Consider the following 23,326-nt stretch of genomic DNA (forward strand, 5'->3'; position numbering starts at 1 on the left):
TCAGAGGTCGCGGTCACAACCCTGACCTCTCTTCAGCTGTGTTTCATTATTCACAAAGTACAAGACGACTGGGATTAAAGAGCAAATGTCCTGCTTTATTTTACAGCCATTTTCATATGCTATAAACAAAATGAGACAAAGAAAGTGTTAATAAAAACCTTTATTGTTTTTCATTTTTTGTTAGGTTTTTTTCCAATATTCACTCTTCAAGCTTTTCTTGCCCTTGTGACCCGTCCAGCCCCATCATCCCCCCCGAGTGTTTCTCTGATGAATCCATCTGCAGTGAATTCTCCCAGTTATCATGTACGACCCTCACGCTCCTCTACGATCAAAATAACCACGTCTCCCGAACGACCACACGGAAGAACGCTACGATAAAAACACAAACACGCCTAGTGAAGCCAAAAAACAGGAAAGAAGGTGGTAAGCAGAGCGGAGCCGAGTGAGCTACTGACAAACACGGCGAGAGTGGTGTGGCGGGGAAAAAAAAAAAAGAAAGACGCGAGAGCTTTTTTTTTAAACTACACAAAAATGGAGTGTTGACAAACCCAGAGCTTAAGAGCAAGCTTGAAACATTCAACACCTGAAAACAGCACCGGCTAAGCCCACAGAGCTAGGCGAGAAATCGTGTATATACAAGATAGCTGCAGGTTTTTATTTATTTTGTTCGTTCGTCATAATTTCACAGTGACCAGTGCGACTGAACATTACAGCAAATCTGGACACTTCTACACTGTTGGTAAACTATGGTAATCATTGTGGTTATTACAAGCAAGTGATCGCACAGAGCTCATACATTCAAGCTATACATATATATACCTATGTACACAAAGTATAAATAAAACCACATAATGAGAACCCCAAAAAGATTATAATTTTTATACATATTCAAACACCAAAAAACTGTAAAAAGGGACACAATCAACCTGGGAGGGTTTCTACTGCTACAAATTAGGAAATCCAATCAAGCAAGTGCTCATTTTGGAGTAGTTGATGTTTAAAGCGCTCTCCTGTGGGGATAAAGTAACAAACAAACACTCAAATAAGACGGGACTTTAACCAGCACAAAGCCCCCCTATCCCACGTTTTTTATTCAAGCTTGCTCTTAAGGATCGACGACAGGCTGCCAATTACAACACCCTTTGCTCAAATATTTACTGTTACTGTACATTATTTTTCTACCATTCAGAAGACCCTTTTCTGCAGGGAGACCCATACAAATAGGAAAGCATGTTGACGAAAAATCATTTTTATAGAGACAACACGGTTATTTTGATCATAGAGGGGAATACAGGTCATCATTAAAACAGAAAATAATACAAGTTGGAGGAAAAGAAAGAGGGGAGACCAAAGATTTAAAGGGGCAGTATCTTTTAACTGATTTTTTTATCTTTTTAAATGTTTATTGTTATGTTTGTTTTACTCTGAGGACCTTTTTTTTTTTTTTCTCTAAACTGGAGTGTTCAATAAATGGGAGTGAAACTGGGTGGGATGTCATCTGGCAACATTGCATAGAAGAAACTAAGTTGATAGTCTTGATTAGGAGGAAAAAAAAAACACAAAACAGGTAGTTTGTTTGTGGGATAACCTCTAAAACAAATCACTGCATCAGCCAAAAGCAGCAAAAGGTTCGATTTAACTTTAGATCTTTAAACGAATACAGAAGGAAGTTTATTTCACTCCCACAATTCCCTTTGAATGCCAACTGCCTATTCATAGTTCAGACTCGGTGCCCGATGACAAACACGCAGGCACTGCACGGGGGAAATCTTAGCGATGCTAGCAGACGTCTAATGGAACATAGTTTGAGCCGACTACGGGTTACATGTATGCGTGTCTGAAGTCTTCGTCTCTCATGTTCCAGATACGGAGACACGACGAGAGGAGATGTCACTGGTTAACTAAACACACTCAAACACTAATGGTTGACGATTTTTTTTAAAAAAAGGCCCTTCTTTTGTGAAATGACATTAAAAGCGTACTGTCTCTTTGAATCCCATTGAATCCCTGGGGTTGGAAATGACAGGGGGTCAACTTATGTCTGCGGTTTGATATTTGCACCTCCTCCCACCCTTCACACTAACCCCCCCAGCTCCTTTCAGGTGGTTCTTCAGCCCGACTTGGCTCCCACCAGTTTTATCAGTCCATCTGTGCTCATGGACTTGGGGCGCTCCAATGGGAAGCCCAGAGCTCTACTCCACACCAGCTGAGCCAGCACGCCGAGGGCTCGGGACACGCCGAACAGCACAGTGTAGTAGTTCATCTCGGTCATGCCGTAGTACTGCACAGACGGGGCAAACAGAGACAGGCATGTCAGGATCTGTACTGGCTACCACATGGTGGCACATGTGGGATTAAAAGTAGGGCTGCAAGATATATTGTTTCTGCATCGACATCGGACGTGTAATGTCAGGTAAGGCAAATTAACTCAAATCCTGCTACAGCTTTTCTTGCTGCTCGAAATTTGCACATTTTCCACCACTAATCTACAAGAAGTCCGTCTGATAAAGCATAATTTACTCTCATTTCAGGGGTTTGTGGTTGGCATGCAGGCTCCACACAAACAGGGCTCAAGTGGCTTGAGCAGCCCACAGCGCCACCATCAGGACTGTCGGACTGGCCATCAGGATTTCCTCCATTGCTACAGATGGCCAGTCAGACTATGCTGCTGTGTGTGCATTCTTGGAGACTTGTCACAGAAATGACGAACTTTGAGCAACAACCAAAAAGAGCCGGCAGGTGAGAGGATAAACGTAAGCGTCACGTTGTGTCCCCGGGTATTACAGTGTATTTAGGCCAGATGTAAGTCTTCCAGATAACCTGATATGGAAAGGGCAGAAAAGAGGACACTCGCTGCTTGTGAGAAAAAGTCACGGGACACCAAAGACTAAAGAGGAAAAGCGCTGGCAGTCCTGGATGTGTGTTTTTCCCCAATGTGAGTTGCGCGTCTGATAAAACCTGTGATGTGTCTTTTTTGCGGTTGTGAACTGGATTCGGACGAACTAAACCACTGAACATCCACAAAATGGACCAATTACCAAGTGGATTGAACTCTGGAATGGGTCTCTCATACGCACACCGACAACAATATTGAACTGAGTGTTGTCTATTTATTTTCGTCAGTATTTCTTCCATCTTGCAGCCCTAACTTAAAGCCACTACGCGTGTCTTACCTGCAGCAGCACTCCGCTGTGGGCGTCGACATTGGGCCAGGGGTTCTTGGCCTTACCCTGCTCCAGCAGCACGTTGGGCACAATCTTGTAAAGCTGGGCGACCAACTTGAACATGGGGTCGTTGGGCAGGTGCTTCAGGGCAAACTCACGCTGGCAGGTGTAACGTGGGTCGGTCTTCCTCAGGACGGCGTGGCCATAACCGGGCACAACCTACGAAGACGGAGGACAACTTCGCCTCAATCTTTGAACTGCACCAGGATTTTTTATTTAAATCTTTGCAAAGTATTTTTACATCAGCTATTAAGTGTTCATTAAAAACAGAAAAGACAGAAACGATGTCAAGTTATAAAGAACAGATTGAGGTTAATCAAAAAAGGCTGGATTAAAAAATCATTTAAAAAAATCGCTTTTCATTTGAATGAATTAACATCAATGATAAATTCCTGAGATGGATCTCTGAAGGTTATCTGCCCCACTGGCTGGTAAATGTTTCTATCAAAATAGTCATGTATTAAAAACTATGCTGAGAGTCTCTACGGCATGTTGATCTAATTTATGGACGCGCTGCTTCGGTCCTCTACTGTGTCAGAGTTTCACACATAGGGACATGGACTTCATGATGCATTCAGGTGCACATTATAAACTCTGAACTCTATATCTGAATGGCCGCAGACATTGTTTAAAACTTGAAAGTATATTTTTTTGGTGTTGAAATTGTGAGAGCAAAAGTTCCTTCACTAAAATAACTATAACAGGTTGTGGGAGTGGCGTCTTTACCCTTCCAGACTTGAGTGTGTTCCAGATGTAATCCCTCATCTTCTCATCAGACACCTCTCCGCCCATCTCCTTCTGCAGGGCGGTCAGCCACACCAGCACCTCCTGTGACACGAAGAGGAAAAACCTTGATGAGTTAAGTTCAAAACAGTGTTTAGAGTATAAACAGTAAAAATACCACAGAAGGGAGTGTGGCAGCAACTAGTAAACAGGTTCACGCACCTACGCATCATGTTTGAAAGAAGCCACAATGAATTTTACAATACAACTCTGGCAATATGTCAAAATGTTCAGTATGTGAGGAAACTAAGAAGCAAACGAGCATCAAAACAGTCATCTTATTAGCAATAAGTACAACAAGAACAGCTCGGAGACATCGTCAGACTGTTTAAAATAGGCCCCGTACAACTATCTGGCTAATAATAAAACAGATCAACATTATTAAAGGAGGAACAGGGAGTTTTTAACTTGTGGACTTGCTGAAGCAGCTGTGGAGATGAACTTAACTCCCAAAATAAGCTTTACAATTCAACACTGAGGCAGCATCCTTCTCCGTCGTGTCATTATTTTAATCCCCAGTTCTGTTCACTTGCTGTACTGACAAGTGCCACCGTGGTGAGGAGGAAAAATACAACGTCAACCTGAACTTGTTCCAATAGACGTTCGTCATGACATTTTGACTTGTCATTGTAAGAAAAGCACAGGTGCTACTTATAACATTAAAAAATGGCTCCCAGTCAGCCCCGACAGTGTGACAGTGATCCAGCATGCATAATTACCAGCAGCTAAAATAATTCAGCCGTCGTTAAATTTAATGTAACTGAGCTTTTCCTACTGGGACATGTCAAAATGTCTCCTGTGAAAAAAAAAAGACGACTGGGAGACGACTTGAAGGGTGCCAATAAATCACAGTGAAAATAGTGACTTGCTCTGTACAAACCTGATTGGCCAGGCCGTGAAGAGGACCGGCCAGACCATTCATGGCGGCGCTGAAGGACAGGTAGGGGTCAGACAGAGCACTTCCCACCAAGTGGCTGGTGTGGGCACTGACATTGCCTCCTTCATGATCGCTGCAACACAAGAAAATAATCACAAATTAAAACATGTCGGCGTTCACGACATCTGAGCTCCGAGGGGTGAACGGAGCTTGTTGGTCCGTATTGCATTTAACCGTTTCAAATTAACAATATCACAACAGAAAGACACCGATGTCGTCCTGGTCGCTCCTTTTCAGGAAAATCATTTTAAATGGGTCGTAACTAATCACCCGTCTCCATGGTAACCAAGCAAATGAAGGAGAAGCTTGTTCTGGCTTTATCAGACAGATTCTCCCATGACAGAGACAGAAAAGCCCACTTGTGGGAGCAGATCAGTGAAGGGTTGTGCTTTCATCACCCTACACATAGTGTGCTTGTTGTTAGCTGTGCAGTCGACCCTCTGTTAACATTGTGTTATGCAGAATTATTTCTTCTCACCACACAAAATGCTTAATCCAGGTGCTTTTCTGCCAGATAAGAAAGCCAATAATGGGCACAGGGCCTTACATCTTTTGATATACGTCAGAAATAACAAGTCTCATTTCAACATGTTATCCCTTTGATTCTTCTTCATGTTAAATACATGGATAAAATCAGTATTATCTTGGGCACAGAAAAAGATCATCTGTTTGAAGTGGTTTCCAATTCTTCAAACACCTCATCTGAGTTTTGCTTCAAGCTTGACATTTAATTAACATGAATATTGTCTGACTTTGATCAAACTGTGACCAGAAACAGCAACGCAGCACAAATCCTCAGCAAGAACTGAGAAACCTATTTTTAAAAAATCAAAGCTAGTTTATAATCTGATGTTTCAAGCTGTACCTGTGGATGGTGAGGTAGAGCCTCATCAGCTCGGTGAACTGGGCATCTCCGTAACCCAGCATGTTGGTGAAGTTGTGGGACCAGTCCAGGTTGGAGTCGATGGCTCCGATGCTGCTGCCTTCGCGGTACAGGTTGCGGTAGATCTTGGCAGCAATGCAGGGCAGCTTGGCGATCAAGTCCATGGAGTCTTCATAGACAAACTAGGGGAATACACGTAAAAGGGTTTGGAACGAGAACAATCTACAACCATGCCTTCAGCTCTGTGAAGCTGTAACACTCTTTACACAACAGAAAACAACATTTCTATTCTAGCGCCAAGCCACCAGCCCGTTTTAAAATGAGATGTGTCGACGTGAACTCACCTCCCAGTACTTGGACTTGTGGACGCCCTCAGAGTAAGCCCGTGCAAAGCTGCTCTCGCTGTTCAGAGCGGTGATGGCAGCACTGAACTGAGACATGGGGTGCAGGTTTGTGGGGAAGTTATCCAGCATGGTGACAACGTGGGAGGGAAGTGCTGCTCTCTTCGCCCACTCTTTGGAAACCCAGTTCACCTGGAGGGACAGAAACACACGGTAATGCTTTTCTGCTCCTTCTGAATCAGATTTGTTGTTGGAAATGCACGCTACAGAGATACAAACACAGATTTAGTTGCAACTTTATTTTCCCAGCAAATATTACACACAGTGCCACAGTAGTGTACAACAAAAGTATGTGCTACGCGATATCATCCTTAGCCGACCTCTTTTTGCAGCAACAGATGCACTAAAATTAATCATAAAGACCAAAGGGTAAAAGAGGTGAAAGCTACTCCTTCAGGGAAATGCTGCAGTCAGCTAAAAGGACAAGGCTTATCGGTCATTACCCTCCTATCACCCTTCAAGGAGATAGCTGACAGCAACAAAATGCCCATTTAAGGTACAGACTAGCTCTTGTTTTACAGTTATATAATAGTGTCTGGTTTATATAAGACAATGTCCTGGGGTCATAAATAATTGATGACTAATTTCCAAAACTTCTGCTTGCCAAACATTTTGAGATTTACCTTCCCATGTATAACAAGGTAACACTGGTCCTGTTACCTCTCACATAATCAGGCTCCTTTTTCAACAGAAGCACATTTGTCTCCTTCATTTGCATTTATCATTCTGCAGGAATATTTCATTTTGAAAAGGCTGAAATGGTGTGGGGGTGATTCTGTCAAAATCCGACAAGCAGTGTCTGAGATACCAGGACGGACAGATGGATGGCGAGGGAACGAACAGCTGCCTCATTATAACTACTGCGGAATAATCTTTGCAGCTCCAGCGATTTTATCCGACTCACCTGCTCCTCAGTGGGCACCTGTCCTGTGACCAGCAGCCAGAAGAGGCCTTCAGGCAGCGGCTCGTCACCTCCTGGAGCTTTAGGCAGCAGCTGCTGGCACTCGGGAATGCTGTAGCCCCTGAAACGGATGCCCTGTGTATCAAAGGAGAGAGGGGACGTGACATAATGTGAATATACATATTAACATTATCCTGAAATGCCCCGTCAAGTGAGTGTTGGCAAGCTGCCACCATCAGCTCTGGCTCTAACACTGAATCTCGATAATTCAATATCTCATTCCACGTGGTGGCCGGCCAACAAGATATACGACAGCAATGCCATTCTGGGACTAAAAACTCGCAGCTTCAGGAGGAAGGCAATCAACATAAGTGCCTACGAGGCGGGCTCATCTCCAAATGGCAAAAGAAAGTGTTTGAATAAGATCACTGTAAGAATCGTAATACTTTGTGCCACTTTCTGAGGCATACTGACCTCGTCAGGATCCAAAACAGAGGTCTCGTACACCAGACCCTTCATCCCCCTCATACCTCCGTAGACCTGTGGATGAAAACAAGCAGACAGAGATTTTACATAGAGAAACTGTCTTGTTAGCACTAATCTCCAAATCCAGGATTGGATTTGACTTGTCAGTTCAAACATTTCAGTCCTGACAGCTATGATATTTATAGACTATACTTGCTTTGTAAAAATAACAGCCATATATTTTTCCTGGCTTTTTTCAGCATGTGTATATTCTTGCAGCGGTTTTATTATATGTTGTTTGGGCCTACACCGTTTTCATTATTTGCCCACCATTGACTTACTTTTTAAAAATCAATATTTAGTCAGACGACAGACGCTAAAATTACAAACTGAAGGCGTCTGCTCCATGTAGCAGCAGTATAGTCACAGGGACTCTTTTTACTTCTGACGTGACGAGGCTAAGGAGAGTTGACTGACAAGATGACGGCAGATGATTTGTTGTCAGAGCAAAGGCGCCTATGTGGCAATACTCCAGATTTACACCAAATGCTACGGGGGAATCTGTCATTGTTAATAAAAAGGGAAAACGAGTTCTGTCCCACACTGAGAAGTTGGAGTTGTGCAGCCTCTCTCCCGCAGCACTTCATTTAACAGCTCCTTCTTGCTCCATTACTCCCACAGACTAAATAAAAACTACTCCCTGACGTATTTCAAGCTGATCCGCTGTCAACAAATGCTGCAAATTAATGTTGTTTTTCACTGTAGATGGAATTCAGATAAACAATCACAGTAAGTGCTAAATTCGCTGAACACACTGCATCCTGTAAGTAGCCCACTTCTTAATAAAAGTCAACTCATCATTCTCCAGTTAAATGCTTTCAGTTAAGTGTTTTTGTTAGCAGTTAACTTACACAAAGCTTAAGTAACGAGCACCATTTCTCGTAAAAAGCCCAAAGTAATCGTAACGCCGGTGTCGACACAAGCTTATTCATTGGGGTGAATAGCTCATCACAGCAGCAGCCCCGGTGTGTGTGTGTGGGGGTGTGTTTGAAGCAACAACTGATATTGTTCTTTCTCTTCGGACAGAGCTGGACGCCTGCAAGAAGGCTCGCTCGGAAGGAAAGGAAACTGGGAGAGTCGCTGATCCTGCTTTTGCTTTTAATAATTGAAACCGAGCGCTAGTTACAATTGATTTTCGATTCCTAATCAACATCATGACACCCCCAGTTAACACATTCAGCTATGTGTTTGCAGTTATTAGCATTGGAGCCCAAATCTATTGACTGAAACTCAACAACTGCCAATTTTGGTAATCAACAGCTGCCGAGTCTTTTACCTAAATCCTATATTACATAAAGCATGTAATACCCTGCAGTGGCAAGCTTGAATACTAATAAAAAAATAGATTTACATAACAGACAGCAGCTTAAATCAGACCACAGCTTCATGTTTCCCTTTTGTTGTTACAGGTGAAACAGATCTATGTCAGGACCAAAGAAATCCTTCCAAAATGCCCATGGCAACTATCCAGGGGGTCAAGGAGTGCGACTGAGAAAACATGATGGTGTGGTTGCTGCAGTGGTGTGTGTGTGTGTGTGTGTGTGTGTGTGTGTGTGTGTGTGTTTTGGCAGGGTACAGTAAAGGTCTGAGTGACTCAGCTAAAACGTCTCTGTTGGCAGAAAGCAGCGCAGCTTCATATTGTGACCTCTGAGGGAGACGACCGAACAGTGATACCTGACACAGTAAATACGACCGGGCAGGCCCGGGCAGATTAGGAAACGTCTAATCTACATCATAGCTGGAAGCCTACATGCTCCTTCTTATAATCAAATTTGTGTCTCTGCTCTAATTGTGTTATAAGCCCTTGGCGACAATCCTGCTTATTTTGTCCAGCATCTCAAGAGTGACTCACCATGTCAACAGTAACTTGTCCTATGTTGGTTTTGCCATACTGTTGTTTAAAGTTCTTGATCCTGGTCTGTTCTTTAGGGATAAGGTCCGACAGAACATCCTTCAGATTCTGTAGAGACAGAACAATTTAAGTCAGTCACGCACTTGATCAAACATCTAGTCTGACAATACAACACATTCCTCCAATGTGGGTTAATTAAACAGACTCTATGCAAACATCTAATGAAGGAAATTGATCTGTAGCTCCACAGCGGTCAGCATTTTCTATTAATACACAGAGCTAAAACAAGTGGCTGACAGACGACCACTTTGACCACAGGATATAAACGGGGAAACAGTTGAAGCATGAAAACAAATTTGTAGTGAACAGAACTTACTGTTGTTGATGCGCTGGCATTTCTGGCTGCCACGAGGAAGTAGGTGGCATTCTGTACAAAAGACATGAAATATAATAAGATTTTGAGTATTAGTGGCACAAACACAAACCCTTAAAGGGCACAGCAGCATTTCGAGCTGATGGACTGAGATAACCTTGCAGCAGTTGAATATATTTTGGACAATGACGGACTTTCTCTCAGCCTCTCCTCACCATATCATACATGAGAGAACTACAGGGCTTTTTGTTGATGGCCCCTTCAGTTAATATCTATGAACTGAGAAAACCAAAACAGACTTGAAATCAATCATCTTTGAGCACTTATTTCCAAGTAGTCAGAAACATCTACGGACCAAAACATTTTCCAGTTCTTCACATTACAATTAGAGCTCAATTATTAATCCTTCTTTCCGTATCCTTCTATCGACAATCACTTTATTTCTCCCCCCTGCACGAGGTGGCTGGGCAGATCTCTACCTACTGCAACAAGTAACAACTGGTGAGATCTATTCACAAACCGAAGCCTCGTATCTGACTGTGAAGATGTTCTGAGTCATATAAATATTGCTCCTTTTCTATCAAACAGCAGAGGGTGTGCTTTCATACAAATATACATGTACAACTGATTAATGTGCTCAAGTTTTCCATTTCAATGTCCCAATAATTCTGACACTGTTGTCAAAGAAACTAGGGAGTTTCCTCTGATTAGTTGAGTCAGTTGATTAACTCCATCATTTCAACACATGACAGGATATCGAGCGATTGTTTTGTATTGTAACCAGAGGGCCTTGACAACTAGTAATAGCATGCTGAAATACGACATGGAAAAACTGAAATACGACACCAAGGTAAACAAACCGCACGTTTAAGAACTTGTTGTATGACTGAGATAAGTCTGGAAATACTGAAGGTATTTATCCCAAACGAGCTGCGTAAAAATCACCCAAACATTTCTCTATGCTTGGGTTCTTAAGCCTCGGACTGTTGCAGGAACTGAGACAAGACTCAGGGATGTTAGAGAGATTAAAAAACTACTGGTCCTGGCTATGAAAGTGTCTGGAGGCGAGTAATCTCTTCGAAAGCTCAGTGACAGCAGTGAGAAGTTGAGCCTGCTGTTGCTGCCACTGAAACAGGACTCCTCCGTCGGCTTATTAAAATCATCAATGGCCGAGGGAGGAGTCTGGGTGACAGCTGGCTGGCTCCGCTCCCAATGGGATCCCCTCCCCATATCTACAACTGGTGAGACGGGTTAAAGGACTGACGGGGCTCGGGCTGAAACAAAAGGTAGGACCTTGCGTCACCGCACACACTCTACACAGCTGAGAGATTATGTAACAGCTCAGGGTCTTAAATATAGAGCGCCGGTTTCACTCAGTCACTCCACTTCCTGCCTGGGAGAAAGGTTAAAGCTACTACACTGGACAGAGGAGTATTGGAGTCAACCCAGAGACAATGGTTAAATGGAAAAACACAAATTGATTCATCAGTAACTAAACACTGTCATGGACAGGAAACCACAAATTGTGCGTCGTCATTTAGTGACACATTAACTACTACATGGGAGAATCTCTGCATTTCTTCAAAAATCAATCTCTAAACCCTCAGAAACCATCTGTTCAATTAATATTTCCTCTCTTTTTTTCAGCAGGAGAGGAAGATGTCATCTTGGCATTTGGCCACAAAATATCTTCTTACACAAAAGGGTCAACTTTCTCTTGTTATTATCTGAGGCGATAAACTATTATGACTCCACCACGTGTTTTCTATCCTTGCCTGTATCTTGTGGATCATGTGATTTTAAGTCATATTCAGAGGCAAAAGTTTTTTATGCTTGGAGCGTCTTATCCAAGAGCTCACTAGTAACTCTCCAGAGCAAAGACTACAACTGATAACAGAGACAGGGTGAGTGTGACACAGGTTATCGTTACATATTCCTAATTGTAAGACTGATAACAGGGACACAACACCCCCCCACACAAGTCTGTACAGAGTTCAAGGAAAGGAAACCATTTTGTCACTCATTACTACTTGCTTGAGGTGGAGGTGGGGGTGGGCATCTTGTGGGTTATCAGACATTTTTTCAGTAGTGGATGACAAGTTGATATGAGGGGTCATTTAGTATGAGTAGTCTGGGCTGAGGTCAGTGGAGTAAGACAGTAGGTTACAGTCAGCATGGAGGGCACTTAGCTCATCACCGACAGGAGGGTTGGATAAAACATACCTATCAAGGTGCTAAGATTATGATACTCAATTAAGTAAATTGGGAAATTAAACTGTTAGGTTGTGGCAATGGAGGTTACATATTTTAACCTGGAGTTAGACGCCAGAATATACAGTAAAACAATCCTTTCTACAGTGTTGCACAACTATTGAAATGTTGGAGATTGCACAAATAATTTCCAGGACTTCATTAAAGGCGGTGGCATTAGATAATAGGCTGAAATCTTAACGTGAAGGTCAACGAGGGTGGTGGAGAATTACAAAGTTGAAGCTGAGTTTATAAGCTACCACAGTGTATATAATCGATGGACAGTAATTATCCTTTACTAATAAAAGGAGAAACGTGACAGGGGAAGACTTAACGTAGCCCCAAGCTGACAAGGTCCGCTCACTTCAGGTTAAAGAAACATGCCCAGGCGGTGACAATACCAGGCCAACACAGGGAGCAACGGTTCCTAAGCTAACGTTAGCTTACAGTTACACATGTAACTCACACAGCATCCCCTTAAAATACAACACGAAACAACGGCAACTTTTATACAGTTTGAAATGTAGTAGCAAGTACTAGCCGCGCTCTTGGTCAACAGCATTTCACAATGTGGTTAACAGTGCTAAGCTAGCTAACGTCAACTAGCTTGCCATTAGGCTACGCCGTTAGCCGGCTAGCCTAGCGTTAGCTGCCAAGGTAACGTCCACAGTTTGGATAAAGTGGCATCGAGGCTGTTTATTGTTCTCTTACCTTTGAATTGAGCAGTTTAGGCGCTAGCCTGCTGACGGAGAGGAAGGACATAGTGTCTGTGTAAAAGTGTTATTTCCACTTATTCTTTACAACTAAGGAAGCCGCTGCCCGTGCACCGCGGAGTTGGTTGAAGGTGCCCCTCCAGAAAGCAGAAGGTTGAAGAGGGATTCTGGCCCGCACGTAGCGGCGGTGTTGATTGGACGATTGGCTGCATCGGTACAATTGCGTAGTTGGCTTTGATTGGCTGGAGGGCCATTGGGTGTGCGCTGATTGGATTAGAGGTCCACCCTCTGACTGTGACGACAACTGCAGATCAGGATGTGTTCAAGAGCAAGTTTAACATCCCAAATGTGCACATCATCTGTTAGAGCTAAACTCACTACTTAAATCACTTAAACTTAATACATTTAAAAAGAATGTAATAAATAAGAGTAACTTTGAAACGTATACCCTGAAACCTCTGTCTAATGTCTATATTGATCTATATATGTACCCATCTGTGTGTCTACTTATCTGTATTTAATTTTCATGTTCTGTTTTTTAACATATATTTATTTGTACTCTCCTTGTTTAATGTCCTTATGTAACTTTTTTTTATCTTATATTTGTTTTGCATGTGCTACAGTCTTTGTAAACTATTCGCTTTTCAATTAAAAAAAAAAGAACAAACTTTAAAAAGATACTGACAGCTGGATAATATATCAATAATTATTCTCTACATCTACATCTACATCTCTTCATTTTGATTTATTAGCTTTAAGTGCACAGGTGCAATTAAGGGCATCGTGCATGATGCTTAAAAAAAGCGACTCTTAGTTTGATTCTTTAGAGACATAATGTAGTTTTGGAGAAGATAATCAAGGTCAGAATTCAATATTTCCAGTATTAATGAGGCAACAACACAAACTCAGACATATTTGTTTTTTCCATAACTGAATAAACAAGCTGTTCTCAGAGAAAAATAAGGTCTGATTGAAGCTAAAAAGGTGGCGGGGTCCGCCATATATTGACAAAGTGAAATTGTGTCGTCCTTTAAGATCATTTAAGGTCTGAGAGTTTGTTTATTTAGTGTGTTTAGGCATAAAACAATCAGTTAATAAAGATATTTCTCTTCTGATTAAAATTTATTTCCCCTAAACTACATAGTGCACCTTTAAAAGTCTCCACTATTTTAAAATGTGGCATCAAATTGGCTATTTTGCCTGTAATCCTAGCCTGCACCTTTATATTATTTATATCTGCATTGTGCTGGTTTTGGCACTCAGTATAAGCACATGTTACAGTCAGTCAATGTTGGCAGGTGCTATAAATGGATCCCTTTCAGACCTGCTTTAGAAAACCTTTTATCAGTGACCATGATCTTTTTGTAGGCGCAGTAATAGCAGATAATCATTTATGTGAATGTCACAATCATGCTTTAACAGAGATCAAAGTCAATATTCATCCACGTATTTGATAGGTAACTTGTTCATAACAATAGTTATCCCTGAAAATGACTCTGTTAGACCAGAGCCATGATGTTCAGTGAAGGAACCAAAGAAGTTTTTTTTGCTGTAAAACAAGAAGTTCAAACTTTATTGTCAAGGATTGTTGGAAAAAAGGAGTAGCCGGTCGTTTAGAGTCAAGGGCATTCATTTTTAAACCAACTGCATGCAGTTTGCCAGTACGGTTTGACTGATCGTTTGATGGTCAAGCCTACTGTCCACTACCCTTGTGAGATACTATAATGGCTCAACGGTTCGTCCAAAGAAATAATTTAATTCTGCAATACACAAGATATGATTAAAATGCCAGGATGTATCAAAACAGAAACATACTGCACTTCCAGATACAGTTCATACACAGGCCTACATAGACGTTCCCGCAGTCATCTTGAATCAGAGCTTGCTGTGTAAATAGTCTCATTCTCATTCTCAATCACATAATGCAAGAAATGCTGATAAAACCAGTGGATAAAGTCCACAAAATGTAATTTGGCACATTTAGAACGATCCATATGCTTCGTTATACTTCACTGTAAGCCGGGAACACGCTGAACAACAGACCTAAAATAACTCAGATCTTATAATGACATCTTGAAGGTTGTGGGGAGTCTTTCCAGGCCAGCGGGGCCAGTGTATCTAAGTTATCTGAGAGTTTACGATCCAATCCCTAGTGTTTGAATTTGTACTACTAGAATCTGCATTAATCTGCAGCAGTCCGAGCCGCTTTAATCAGAACGCTGTATTGAAAACCAACCGCAGGTGTTTTACGCAGTCGTTAAATGTATTCGTTTTCATTGGTCATAAAGGTTTTTTAAGTCTTCCAGTGTGTTCCCAGCTGTTGGCAGATTTTGCACTTTTCACCCTGATGGGTGAGACTTGGACCTGCAAAACACAGAAGATGCAATGTAAACTAATCCACATCATGCAGCCATTACGACATGCATGTTTTAAAATCTCTTGTAAACTTTTTGGCACATCAGTAGCCTTCTGGGCCGCATCATCTCAGGTGAATTTTGTAAACAAACGGGGGCCTCAAACATACAGTATAACAGCAGAAATAATCGTGTGCAACAAGGTATACCATACATCAAATTTTCCAGAAGTCATAGGAGGTGATCTGATGTGCTTGGTCCCCACTCCTGTGCTCTTGTGCCATATAATCCAACCCAAGGTAATGCATAAGATGGCATACAGTCTTTAGATAGTCCCTCTGGGCTCAGTCGTCTTCTTCCTCGTCGTCCTCTATGGGATCTATGAGGATGCTGTTCTTCAAGCAGGTTTGGAGGTAGTTCACCACTGTCCGCTGGAAGTGCTGGATGCTGCGAGGATCTCTCAGGACGTGGCCCTCGTCCGGGTACAGCTGCAGGGAGTAGTTGGCCTCCACCTTCACCAGTCGGCTCAGGAGTTCAGCGCTGTGCTGGAAGTGGACCCTCGCTTCGGGGCAAACACACAATGAAATTAGAGGTGAAGAAATATAATCACAAGAATGTAATTTCTGGCACTAGGGGGCTCCATCAAAACCAAATATAAGACATTCGCAGAGTGTTTTGTGGGGATCGGATTCTGCTCTGATCTGGAGCTGAACCGAGGAGAGCTCAAAGATTAGTTTTTACCTATTGGGATTAAAAAATAGATTTATCTTCACTCCTGTTTATCGACCTGACTGAAGCAGGCATCTGCAGAGGTGACCTCCGTTATCTGTGTTTATGTCACCTTACTGTAATGTTGACTGCTGACTGGAGCTGCAGGGGAAATGTACTTTATTTCTTGGAGACAATACTGAGAGGAGAGGAGGGAAGAAGAGGGAGTGAGAGTCTCTGCTGAGTGCCACATAGTGAGAGTTGACCTGAATATAAACACACTCTCCTCTTGTGCCTCACGTTAGCTCAATGTAGTAAAGTAATGTGGCTGTTTGCGGCAGATAAACACTGTGTGAGAAAGGCAAATAAACGCAGATGATCGTGCTGTCAAACTTGCTTTTCTGGTGGTGGACGCACCATTAAACAACCAGTATTGCAGAAAAAAATCTATCTGATGCGACAAGGTATTGTTTTATGACATTTCAATACAGAATTCCTACATATTATATCTTTAAACCATTTTATGTCTCTGAAAATAGACTTTTTGGAGAGTTAAAATATTCAGGCGCTCCAATTTTCAGTATTTACATCTGGACTGGCTGATGCAGACACACATATTTGCTTCCTAATTGGGTGTTTATGTAGCCTCATTTGCAAATGTGGACTATGTGTGGAGCATGTGTGATGATATTGTGGAGTATTTGAGTTGTACATTGATGAAATTAATGTTATATTGTCTATATTTAGAAAGACCCAAGTGAATATTTATAATACAATGCTGGACAAAAGAGACAAAAAAAGCTGGACGGAGATTGTTTTTGTTTGCAGATATACCCGTGTACGTGTGGACTCAGCAAAAAGTTTGAACAAAATCTCACCATCTGCAGTCCCATGTAGAATTAGGAAGTTCTCATCTTTCAGCTTGTTTACCTCCTCCAGCAAAGAGGCAGTCTGAAAAAGATATACCATCACATTACATCTGCTTCATCATGTGGCGCCTCAACTCGCTGAAACTAAAGCAATCTCACACAACAGCCCTGCAATAAATTCCACCGTCATAAAAGTTTAATTGTTCAGTTTTTGTTGGCACAGTTCGAGAGAGGTGTTGATTTAACTTTACGGTCATCTTGGAGGCTGCAGACTGAGGTGCAGCTGAAATGTATTGCATTATAAAGAGAGACGTTTCCAAAATATTAGAAACGTCTCTCACCAGACGAATCAACTGCCCCTCGAACTATAACTGTCACAACGACCATAAAGTTGAATCAGCACCTCTCTGAAACAGTTTCAATAAGAACTGACCATTACAACCATCACAGGGATTTAAAAAACCATTTCCACCTGAATACTTCAGAGCATTAAGAGCCTCACCGAGTAGGCGTGCTCCTCCTTTGCTGGAAGGCCGAGATACCTCTCTGAGAATGCAGCGCCTGAAATAATGTGGAATAACTTTTTTAACCATCTCGCTGAACGGGTCTCAACTTCATCACTTTTCCAGAGGCCTCAGTGTGTGAATAATTAAAGACGTGCTCTCAACTCACTGTAAAGCCTGAAGTCAGTAATCGGTGCCACGGCGGCCGTGCATTGAAAGAGCTTATCTGTTGCAGCTAACATCTTGAGAGCTAAATAACCGCCGAATGCCTGATGGGAGAAAGGGAAAAAGTGTTAAAACAAGCAAAGCATGTGACGGCTTTGAAGGCTTCAATGGGAGGAGTGAGTGTCCAGATTTAAACAACGCTGTGACCTTGCCATAGAGGACCATCCGACGGTCATCAATGTAGGGCAGTTGCATCAACAACCTGTGGAAATGTAATAAAATCATGTCAGTTTAATTATTATCACATGTCCGTTATATAGCTTTCTGTTTGTTGCATAACTGTACTGACTGCACAACTCCAAGATAATCTTTGACTCTCAGCGAGCCGAGCTTGCGTGAATCCACAGCGGTCGTCTTCTGCCCGCGGCCGACCCCGCTCCTGCCGTCCACCCAGGCCAAGGCCACATTGTGTGTGCCGGAGAGAACCTGAGGCCAGTCGAGGGCAAATTCCTCCGTCACCGACTGACTGCCGGGAACGCCATCGCTGAGCAACAAGACAAACTGGATCACTGACAGTTGTTAGGCATGGAAGTAAGACAAAAAAAGGCTCCTATAAGTTGCACGACTTGGTGCCTTCAAATAGCCCTTAGCTGTGGTTTAGCGTGCTTGTTCAGTGACCCTTACACAATGATGAGGAGAGGGTGCAGGTTGGCCTCGTAACCCTGAGGGAGAGATAGCTTCAGGTGTAGATCTGAGGAATGCAAACAGGGGTTAAACAAGGTCGACTGGTAGGACTGCTCCTGCATTTAGAGCCTCTGCCTGAAATACATGTGAAGCACACAAACGTCTGTGGAAACCTTTAAAAAGAAGCTCAAGACCTGCTTGATCTATTTTCTAGTTTGTGTACGTCTCTCTGCTTTAATTGAGTCTTGTGCAGAGATGGGTAGTAATCGTACTTACACTTTCAAAACAGGCTCGTTACTTTAGTTTTAATGTATTGGAGGGGAATTATCATTATTTTTATTTAGTGTCATTGTAAATCGCTTTTCCAACATCACAATCGGTGCAGGTCACACATAGCAGACACAGCAAGACGAAACAACACGCTCAGGACGCTTTACCAACCCAAAATGTGGCTATTTCACGTCCTGGGAATTAGACTCAACTATCAACTATCTCTGTGGTGTGTTCAGGAACAGCTGGGACAAATCCTACTGATTCTTGAATTATATTAATATGACGTGAGGTTCAATAAGCTTTGACCAAACTCTACTTACTACTATTAACTCTTAAAAATTAGTTTAGTGTTGGTGTTTACATTTTGCATGATTATCACGGTTAAACAAATTCATGATAACAATATAATTTCAATATCTGTAGAAATTTGAAAAATAAACATCTGATCAATCAAATCTGTCTTTAATTGTGTTTTCTGTGTGTTTTGTGTCTTTTTTTAAAAATTTTTTAGCAAAATTCCCCTCAAAATACAAGTTTAGGGAGGTGGCAGAGAGAGTCTGTAACCATAAACTGGAAAGAAAAACCAACAAAAATAACAATTACACTTTGCACTTCAATTACTTTGCTTTGCTTGTCTGTTTTGACAGCAGGGCCGGCTGTACGTGCAGAGTTGTGCATGTCAGCAATTCTGCAGAAAGATAGTTTGTTGTTGAGTCACATCCTGAGGACGTCAAATATCGACCCTCTGACCTTCTTCAGTCAGAACCATAAACATGAACCAACATGCACGGCCACGCTCTGAAACAATACTTGGCGCTGGTCCTGGAGGGCACGCATGAGTCACACTAATCAGCTAATCACCAAATAGAAGAAAATTACCGCTTTGGTTGGTGCTTAACCTTATTTGTGTCTTCAAGGGTGAGATACTAAGCCACTGATTACTATAGTGAGTGTGTTTGTGTGCTCCACATGCTTAATGTCACACCGTCCTGTAAAGCTGTACCGTGGTTCTCTGCAGGGAGCGTCCTGAACAGGGTCTCAGGGAGCCTCTTGTCCTCCAGAGCTCTAGACAGAGGGCTGTTATCCTCCAAGACCACATATCCTACAGGAAATAAAACAAGAGTGTGACGGATCATCACTGTAGCTCATCAGATGCAGATTAAATCCTCATCATCACTGAGGAAGCAGCTGTAACTGAGAGCCACCAACAGAGAGCAGTGTTCACAAGCGATAGTACTGAATCCACCCGGTGGGCTTGAATACATCGCCGCCTGCAGGCTGACGTGGGGAACTGCAGACAGCCTCTGTATGTGTGTCTGTGTGTGTGTGTGTGTTTGTGTGATTATGCTATTAGCCAGACAAGCAGATGCAACACTCACTGGAGGGGTCCTTTGTACTGTGAGCTGTCACTTTAGGGATTCCCGGGCCTGGGGAGGTTTTCAAAAGACAACATTATTAAACTGTCTGAGCGGCGTGAAGCTTTTCAGATTCTCTCTCGAGTGTGTGAATGCGGCGTCTTGCCTAAGCAGTAGAGGGTGAAATGGGTTTGATTGGGGCTGAACACAGCTTTGAAGAAGCGACATCCATCTATGAGGTTACAGGAGATGCACTGGCGCTGAAACACCCCATCCAGGTCCACACTTGGGGAAGAAGAGAATAAAGGGTTATTGACCACACTTAAGAACAACGCGACGGTCTGAAGCGGTTTGATTGGCTCCAAGAGGTCAATGGATTTCTAGGATATTCAGGGTAAGCATCGGTGTCTTGAGACAAACTGCTCAGACAGCTGACTTTTAAGAAACAGATTGAATTCAATAAGATACGACATAATGGTTGTTACACAGACCGCGAGCCTCTAATGTCCCTCTGCACGCAGCTGCTTACCAATTTCATACAATATTAATCACAGAACACATTTAAAGACGCCATTGTCCCTCCTTCTCCATAATCCTGTGCCGTCTGAGCCCAAAGCTATGTAAGCTGATAAAAAGATACGAAACCTCGGAAGATGGGACCATAAGTCTGAGTGACTCAGCAGCACAGAGGGTCCTCGTCCGCTAAGTGTGGTTTCTTTTTCTGTTATAAATGTGTCAAATCACCTCTTGGCCTCGAGCGTCCAGAATAAACATTCACATATCCAAACATTAGTGGGCAGTTTCTCTTCCGAATGTGTTTTTTAGCCATGTTAGCAGTGTGGCTCCAGGGATGGCAGTGTCCGTGTGTTGGTCCAAACTGTTTCAGTATCTATCGGATGGATTTCAGTGGCATTTTGTGAAGACATTCATGGTTTCAAGATGATGAATCCCTGCACATTTATGTCTGAAGAAGGGCTTGAGCCCAAAATCTTACATGTGTAGGTACCAAGTATGCAGATTCTACATTATTTCAATCCTGGTGGGAACAAAAAGACTTTAGGATTCATCGATTTGATGAATCCTAAAGTCTTTTTGTTCCCACCAGGATTGAAATAATATAAATAAACGACATTCCCATCAGACCTTTTTGTTTGCCACTGCCTTTTATTGTTTCTTGATGTCTTCCTACTTGTTTTTAATGTCTTTAAAATGCAATTTTTAATGACTTTTAGTGTAATTTTAAAGTTGCCTTGTGTCTGAATTGAGCTACACAAATAAACTTGCCTTACGGGATGCATGCATTTCACCGTGGACTGAGTGCTTTGGTACTTTCTCATTATTTTTATATCACCTAGACTTGCTTTATAATAAAAAAAAAAAAAGACATGCATACCTCACTTTACACATTATGGGGCCTTTAAAGTTGGACTGTTGAAAACTGCTCCACCGGGCATTGTATTTTTTGGATCAATGATAATATTCTGTCTGTTTAGCAGCATTTGAAGCAGTAGTATCTGTTCGAGGCTGCATGAATCGTGCTTACCTGTAAAGGTGTCTGCTCTGCCTGGATTCCTCTGTGCTCAGGAAGTAGCTGACGAGGAGACAAATTAACCACAGAGGCAGCGAGTTATTCAACTTGGCAGATCACCTTTGGGGCATCTGCACTTCATCATAATTATTCAGGATATCAATTATTCATGGACAGAATCAATCCACACTTATTTACATACCCCTCGATGTTTATAAAAATAGGGTATCGCATTTAATTTGTAAATCAGCTTTAGCGATGGTGATTTAAAAACATCAGAGGAGAGGATGCACATCAAAGTATGTTGCCTAATGACTTTTGTGAGAGAGAGAGCGACTTGTTTGGAGGCTAAAAAGCAGAACCGTCCCGCGGGCTTCGGGCCTGCGAACGAGATCTACGACTGACTGTCCTTGATTCTCTGTGATGCTCACACACCTCAGTCAATCAGTTCATGAGGGGGTTCCTGCCCCCAGCAGGATAAAGACAGATTTAAGCAATGATCTGCTCTGCTGAAGTGTAAGTAATCCTCAGGCCTCTTCATTGCCACGAGCACAGCCGGGATCAAAGCCTTTTCCTATTGGCGAATTAACCGAGATCGATGATACATGTTAAAACGGCCCCTTTAGTTATTTTTAAACGGACAGTCTTACGTGTGCGACTCACCCACAGTCTGACCCAGCGAATTCATTTGCGTCCCAGTATCCGACAGGTCTGCAATTTAATCTCACCTTACAGCGAGACATGATCATTTTAATGATGGCCACTACTCTGCTCTCCCCCGCTGTCACTTGTACATTAATACCCAGGAGCTGCAGGCCGCTAAAGGCGCTGAAGGGTGATTCACCCCGTTCCCACACAATGTGGCTCTCATACATACATTTTTCCAGCCTTCTCGTCGAGGGCGCACAGCAAGGTGACGTCCCAGCTCCCTGATGTCAAGAAGCGAGGAGGGACGGAGGGGATGGCAGGCTGCGATTGCACAGAAGAAACAGAGATGAAGAGGAACGTCGAGGCTGGCGGATACACAGAGTAAAAATAGGTGCAGCGATACAGCGAGTGTGTGTCAGGATGGAGGTTCAAGGCACTGACGGCTAGAGAGAGGAGAGAGTTCAGAAAGTGTCATTTCATTTTTTATTTTTAATATTAGGACTGAAGATGGAGAGACACGGGAGAGGAAAGGTCCAACGGTTTGGGACGACATTAGAGCTGCAACGATTATTCGATTAAAACATTTGCTTGTTTCAGCTTCTTAAAGGGTAACTTCAACAATTTGCCACATTACAGTCTGTTTACAGGTCGTCAAATGTGAAAAATGCTCATTATATTTTCACAGAACCCAAAATGTCGTCATTAGATCGCTTCTTTTGGCAGCCCAACAGTCCAAAACTCAAAGATTTATCATAAATGGCAAAGAAAAGCAGCAAATCCTTACATTTAAAGGGTAATTCCACCAATTTTACACATTAAAGTGTGTTACTTTCAGTGATGTCACTCAGGGGCTAAGTTGCATTGTGGGTAATGTTGGACTCACTGTGGACGGTTTAAAAACAAATGATCAGAATCAATACAGCAGAGATATCACCTTTTTTAATTCCATGTATTCCCTTTTCTTTTTCAAAACCTACATTACCCACAATGCAACTTAGCCACTGAGTGACATCACTGGAGGTAATTTATCAGATGCAGCTTCATCTGGACCAACAAAAGGCTTTATACGACTTTGAACACACTTCAACGGAGTCCCCTTTTAAATGTGAGGATTTGTTGCTTTTCTTTGACATTTATGATAATAAATGAAGAATCTTTGGGTTGTGGACGCTTCGATTTGACATAAAAAGCAATTTGAAGACGTCACGAACATAATTGTTTTTATAATTCATGGACTAAAAGATGAATCAGGAAAAGTAATCAACAGAATAATTGGAAATGAAAATAATCGTTAGGTGCAGCCGTTGACAATACACTTTAAAAAACACTCCCTTTAAAATGCCAGATTCACTTAATCCTTCAATAAAGAAAAAAGAAACACGATGTCATTCTCCTCC

The 23,326-nt window shown here is 42.3% G+C and overlaps 2 protein-coding genes across 2 annotated transcripts in view; both read right to left on the minus strand.

Moving 5' to 3' along the window:
• Positions 1-142: 142 nt before the first annotated feature.
• On the minus strand, positions 143-13,009 carry cs (citrate synthase). Its single transcript, XM_084367714.1, has 11 exons — positions 12,841-13,009; positions 9,883-9,933; positions 9,507-9,614; positions 7,604-7,669; positions 7,133-7,264; positions 6,172-6,360; positions 5,810-6,009; positions 4,888-5,017; positions 3,951-4,052; positions 3,174-3,383; positions 143-2,281 (listed from the first exon to the last, which is right to left on the minus strand). The coding sequence occupies exons 1-11, from the start codon at positions 12,889-12,891 to the stop codon at positions 2,111-2,113; spliced, it is 1,410 nt and encodes a 469-aa protein (XP_084223840.1). The 5' UTR covers positions 12,892-13,009; the 3' UTR covers positions 143-2,110.
• Positions 13,010-14,216: 1,207 nt separating this feature from the next.
• LOC311264869 (inactive dipeptidyl peptidase 10) overlaps positions 14,217-23,326 on the minus strand; it is a 29,256-nt gene continuing 20,146 nt past the window's right edge. The window contains exons 14-25 of the mRNA XM_084366045.1: positions 22,159-22,250; positions 21,297-21,344; positions 19,920-20,038; positions 19,778-19,825; positions 19,402-19,500; positions 18,126-18,192; positions 17,791-17,985; positions 17,649-17,703; positions 17,446-17,545; positions 17,276-17,334; positions 16,783-16,855; positions 14,217-15,758 (exon numbers count right to left, since the gene is read on the minus strand). Coding sequence (XP_084222171.1) covers positions 15,541-15,758; positions 16,783-16,855; positions 17,276-17,334; positions 17,446-17,545; positions 17,649-17,703; positions 17,791-17,985; positions 18,126-18,192; positions 19,402-19,500; positions 19,778-19,825; positions 19,920-20,038; positions 21,297-21,344; positions 22,159-22,250 — 1,173 coding nt within the window. The 3' untranslated portion in view covers positions 14,217-15,540. The remainder of the gene's footprint in view (positions 15,759-16,782; positions 16,856-17,275; positions 17,335-17,445; positions 17,546-17,648; positions 17,704-17,790; positions 17,986-18,125; positions 18,193-19,401; positions 19,501-19,777; positions 19,826-19,919; positions 20,039-21,296; positions 21,345-22,158; positions 22,251-23,326) is intronic.

This window comes from Pagrus pagrus (assembly GCF_965226575.1).
Source record: "Pagrus pagrus genome assembly, chromosome: 11".
Classification (NCBI taxonomy): Eukaryota; Metazoa; Chordata; class Actinopteri; order Spariformes; family Sparidae; genus Pagrus; species Pagrus pagrus.

Bases quoted from the DNA above. Each gene is read 5' to 3' on its own strand.
- cs (XM_084367714.1), bottom strand. From the start codon at position 12,891: ATGTCCTTCCTCTCCGTCAGCAGGCTAGCGCCTAAACTGCTCAATTCA. The intron at 7,265-7,603 runs GTCAGTATGCCT...TTTGATACACAG, and splicing joins CTGTTTTGGATCCTGACGAG to GGCATCCGTTTCAGGGGCTA. The intron at 2,282-3,173 runs GTAAGACACGCG...CCGTCTGTGCAG, and splicing joins ACAGCGGAGTGCTGCTGCAG to TACTACGGCATGACCGAGAT.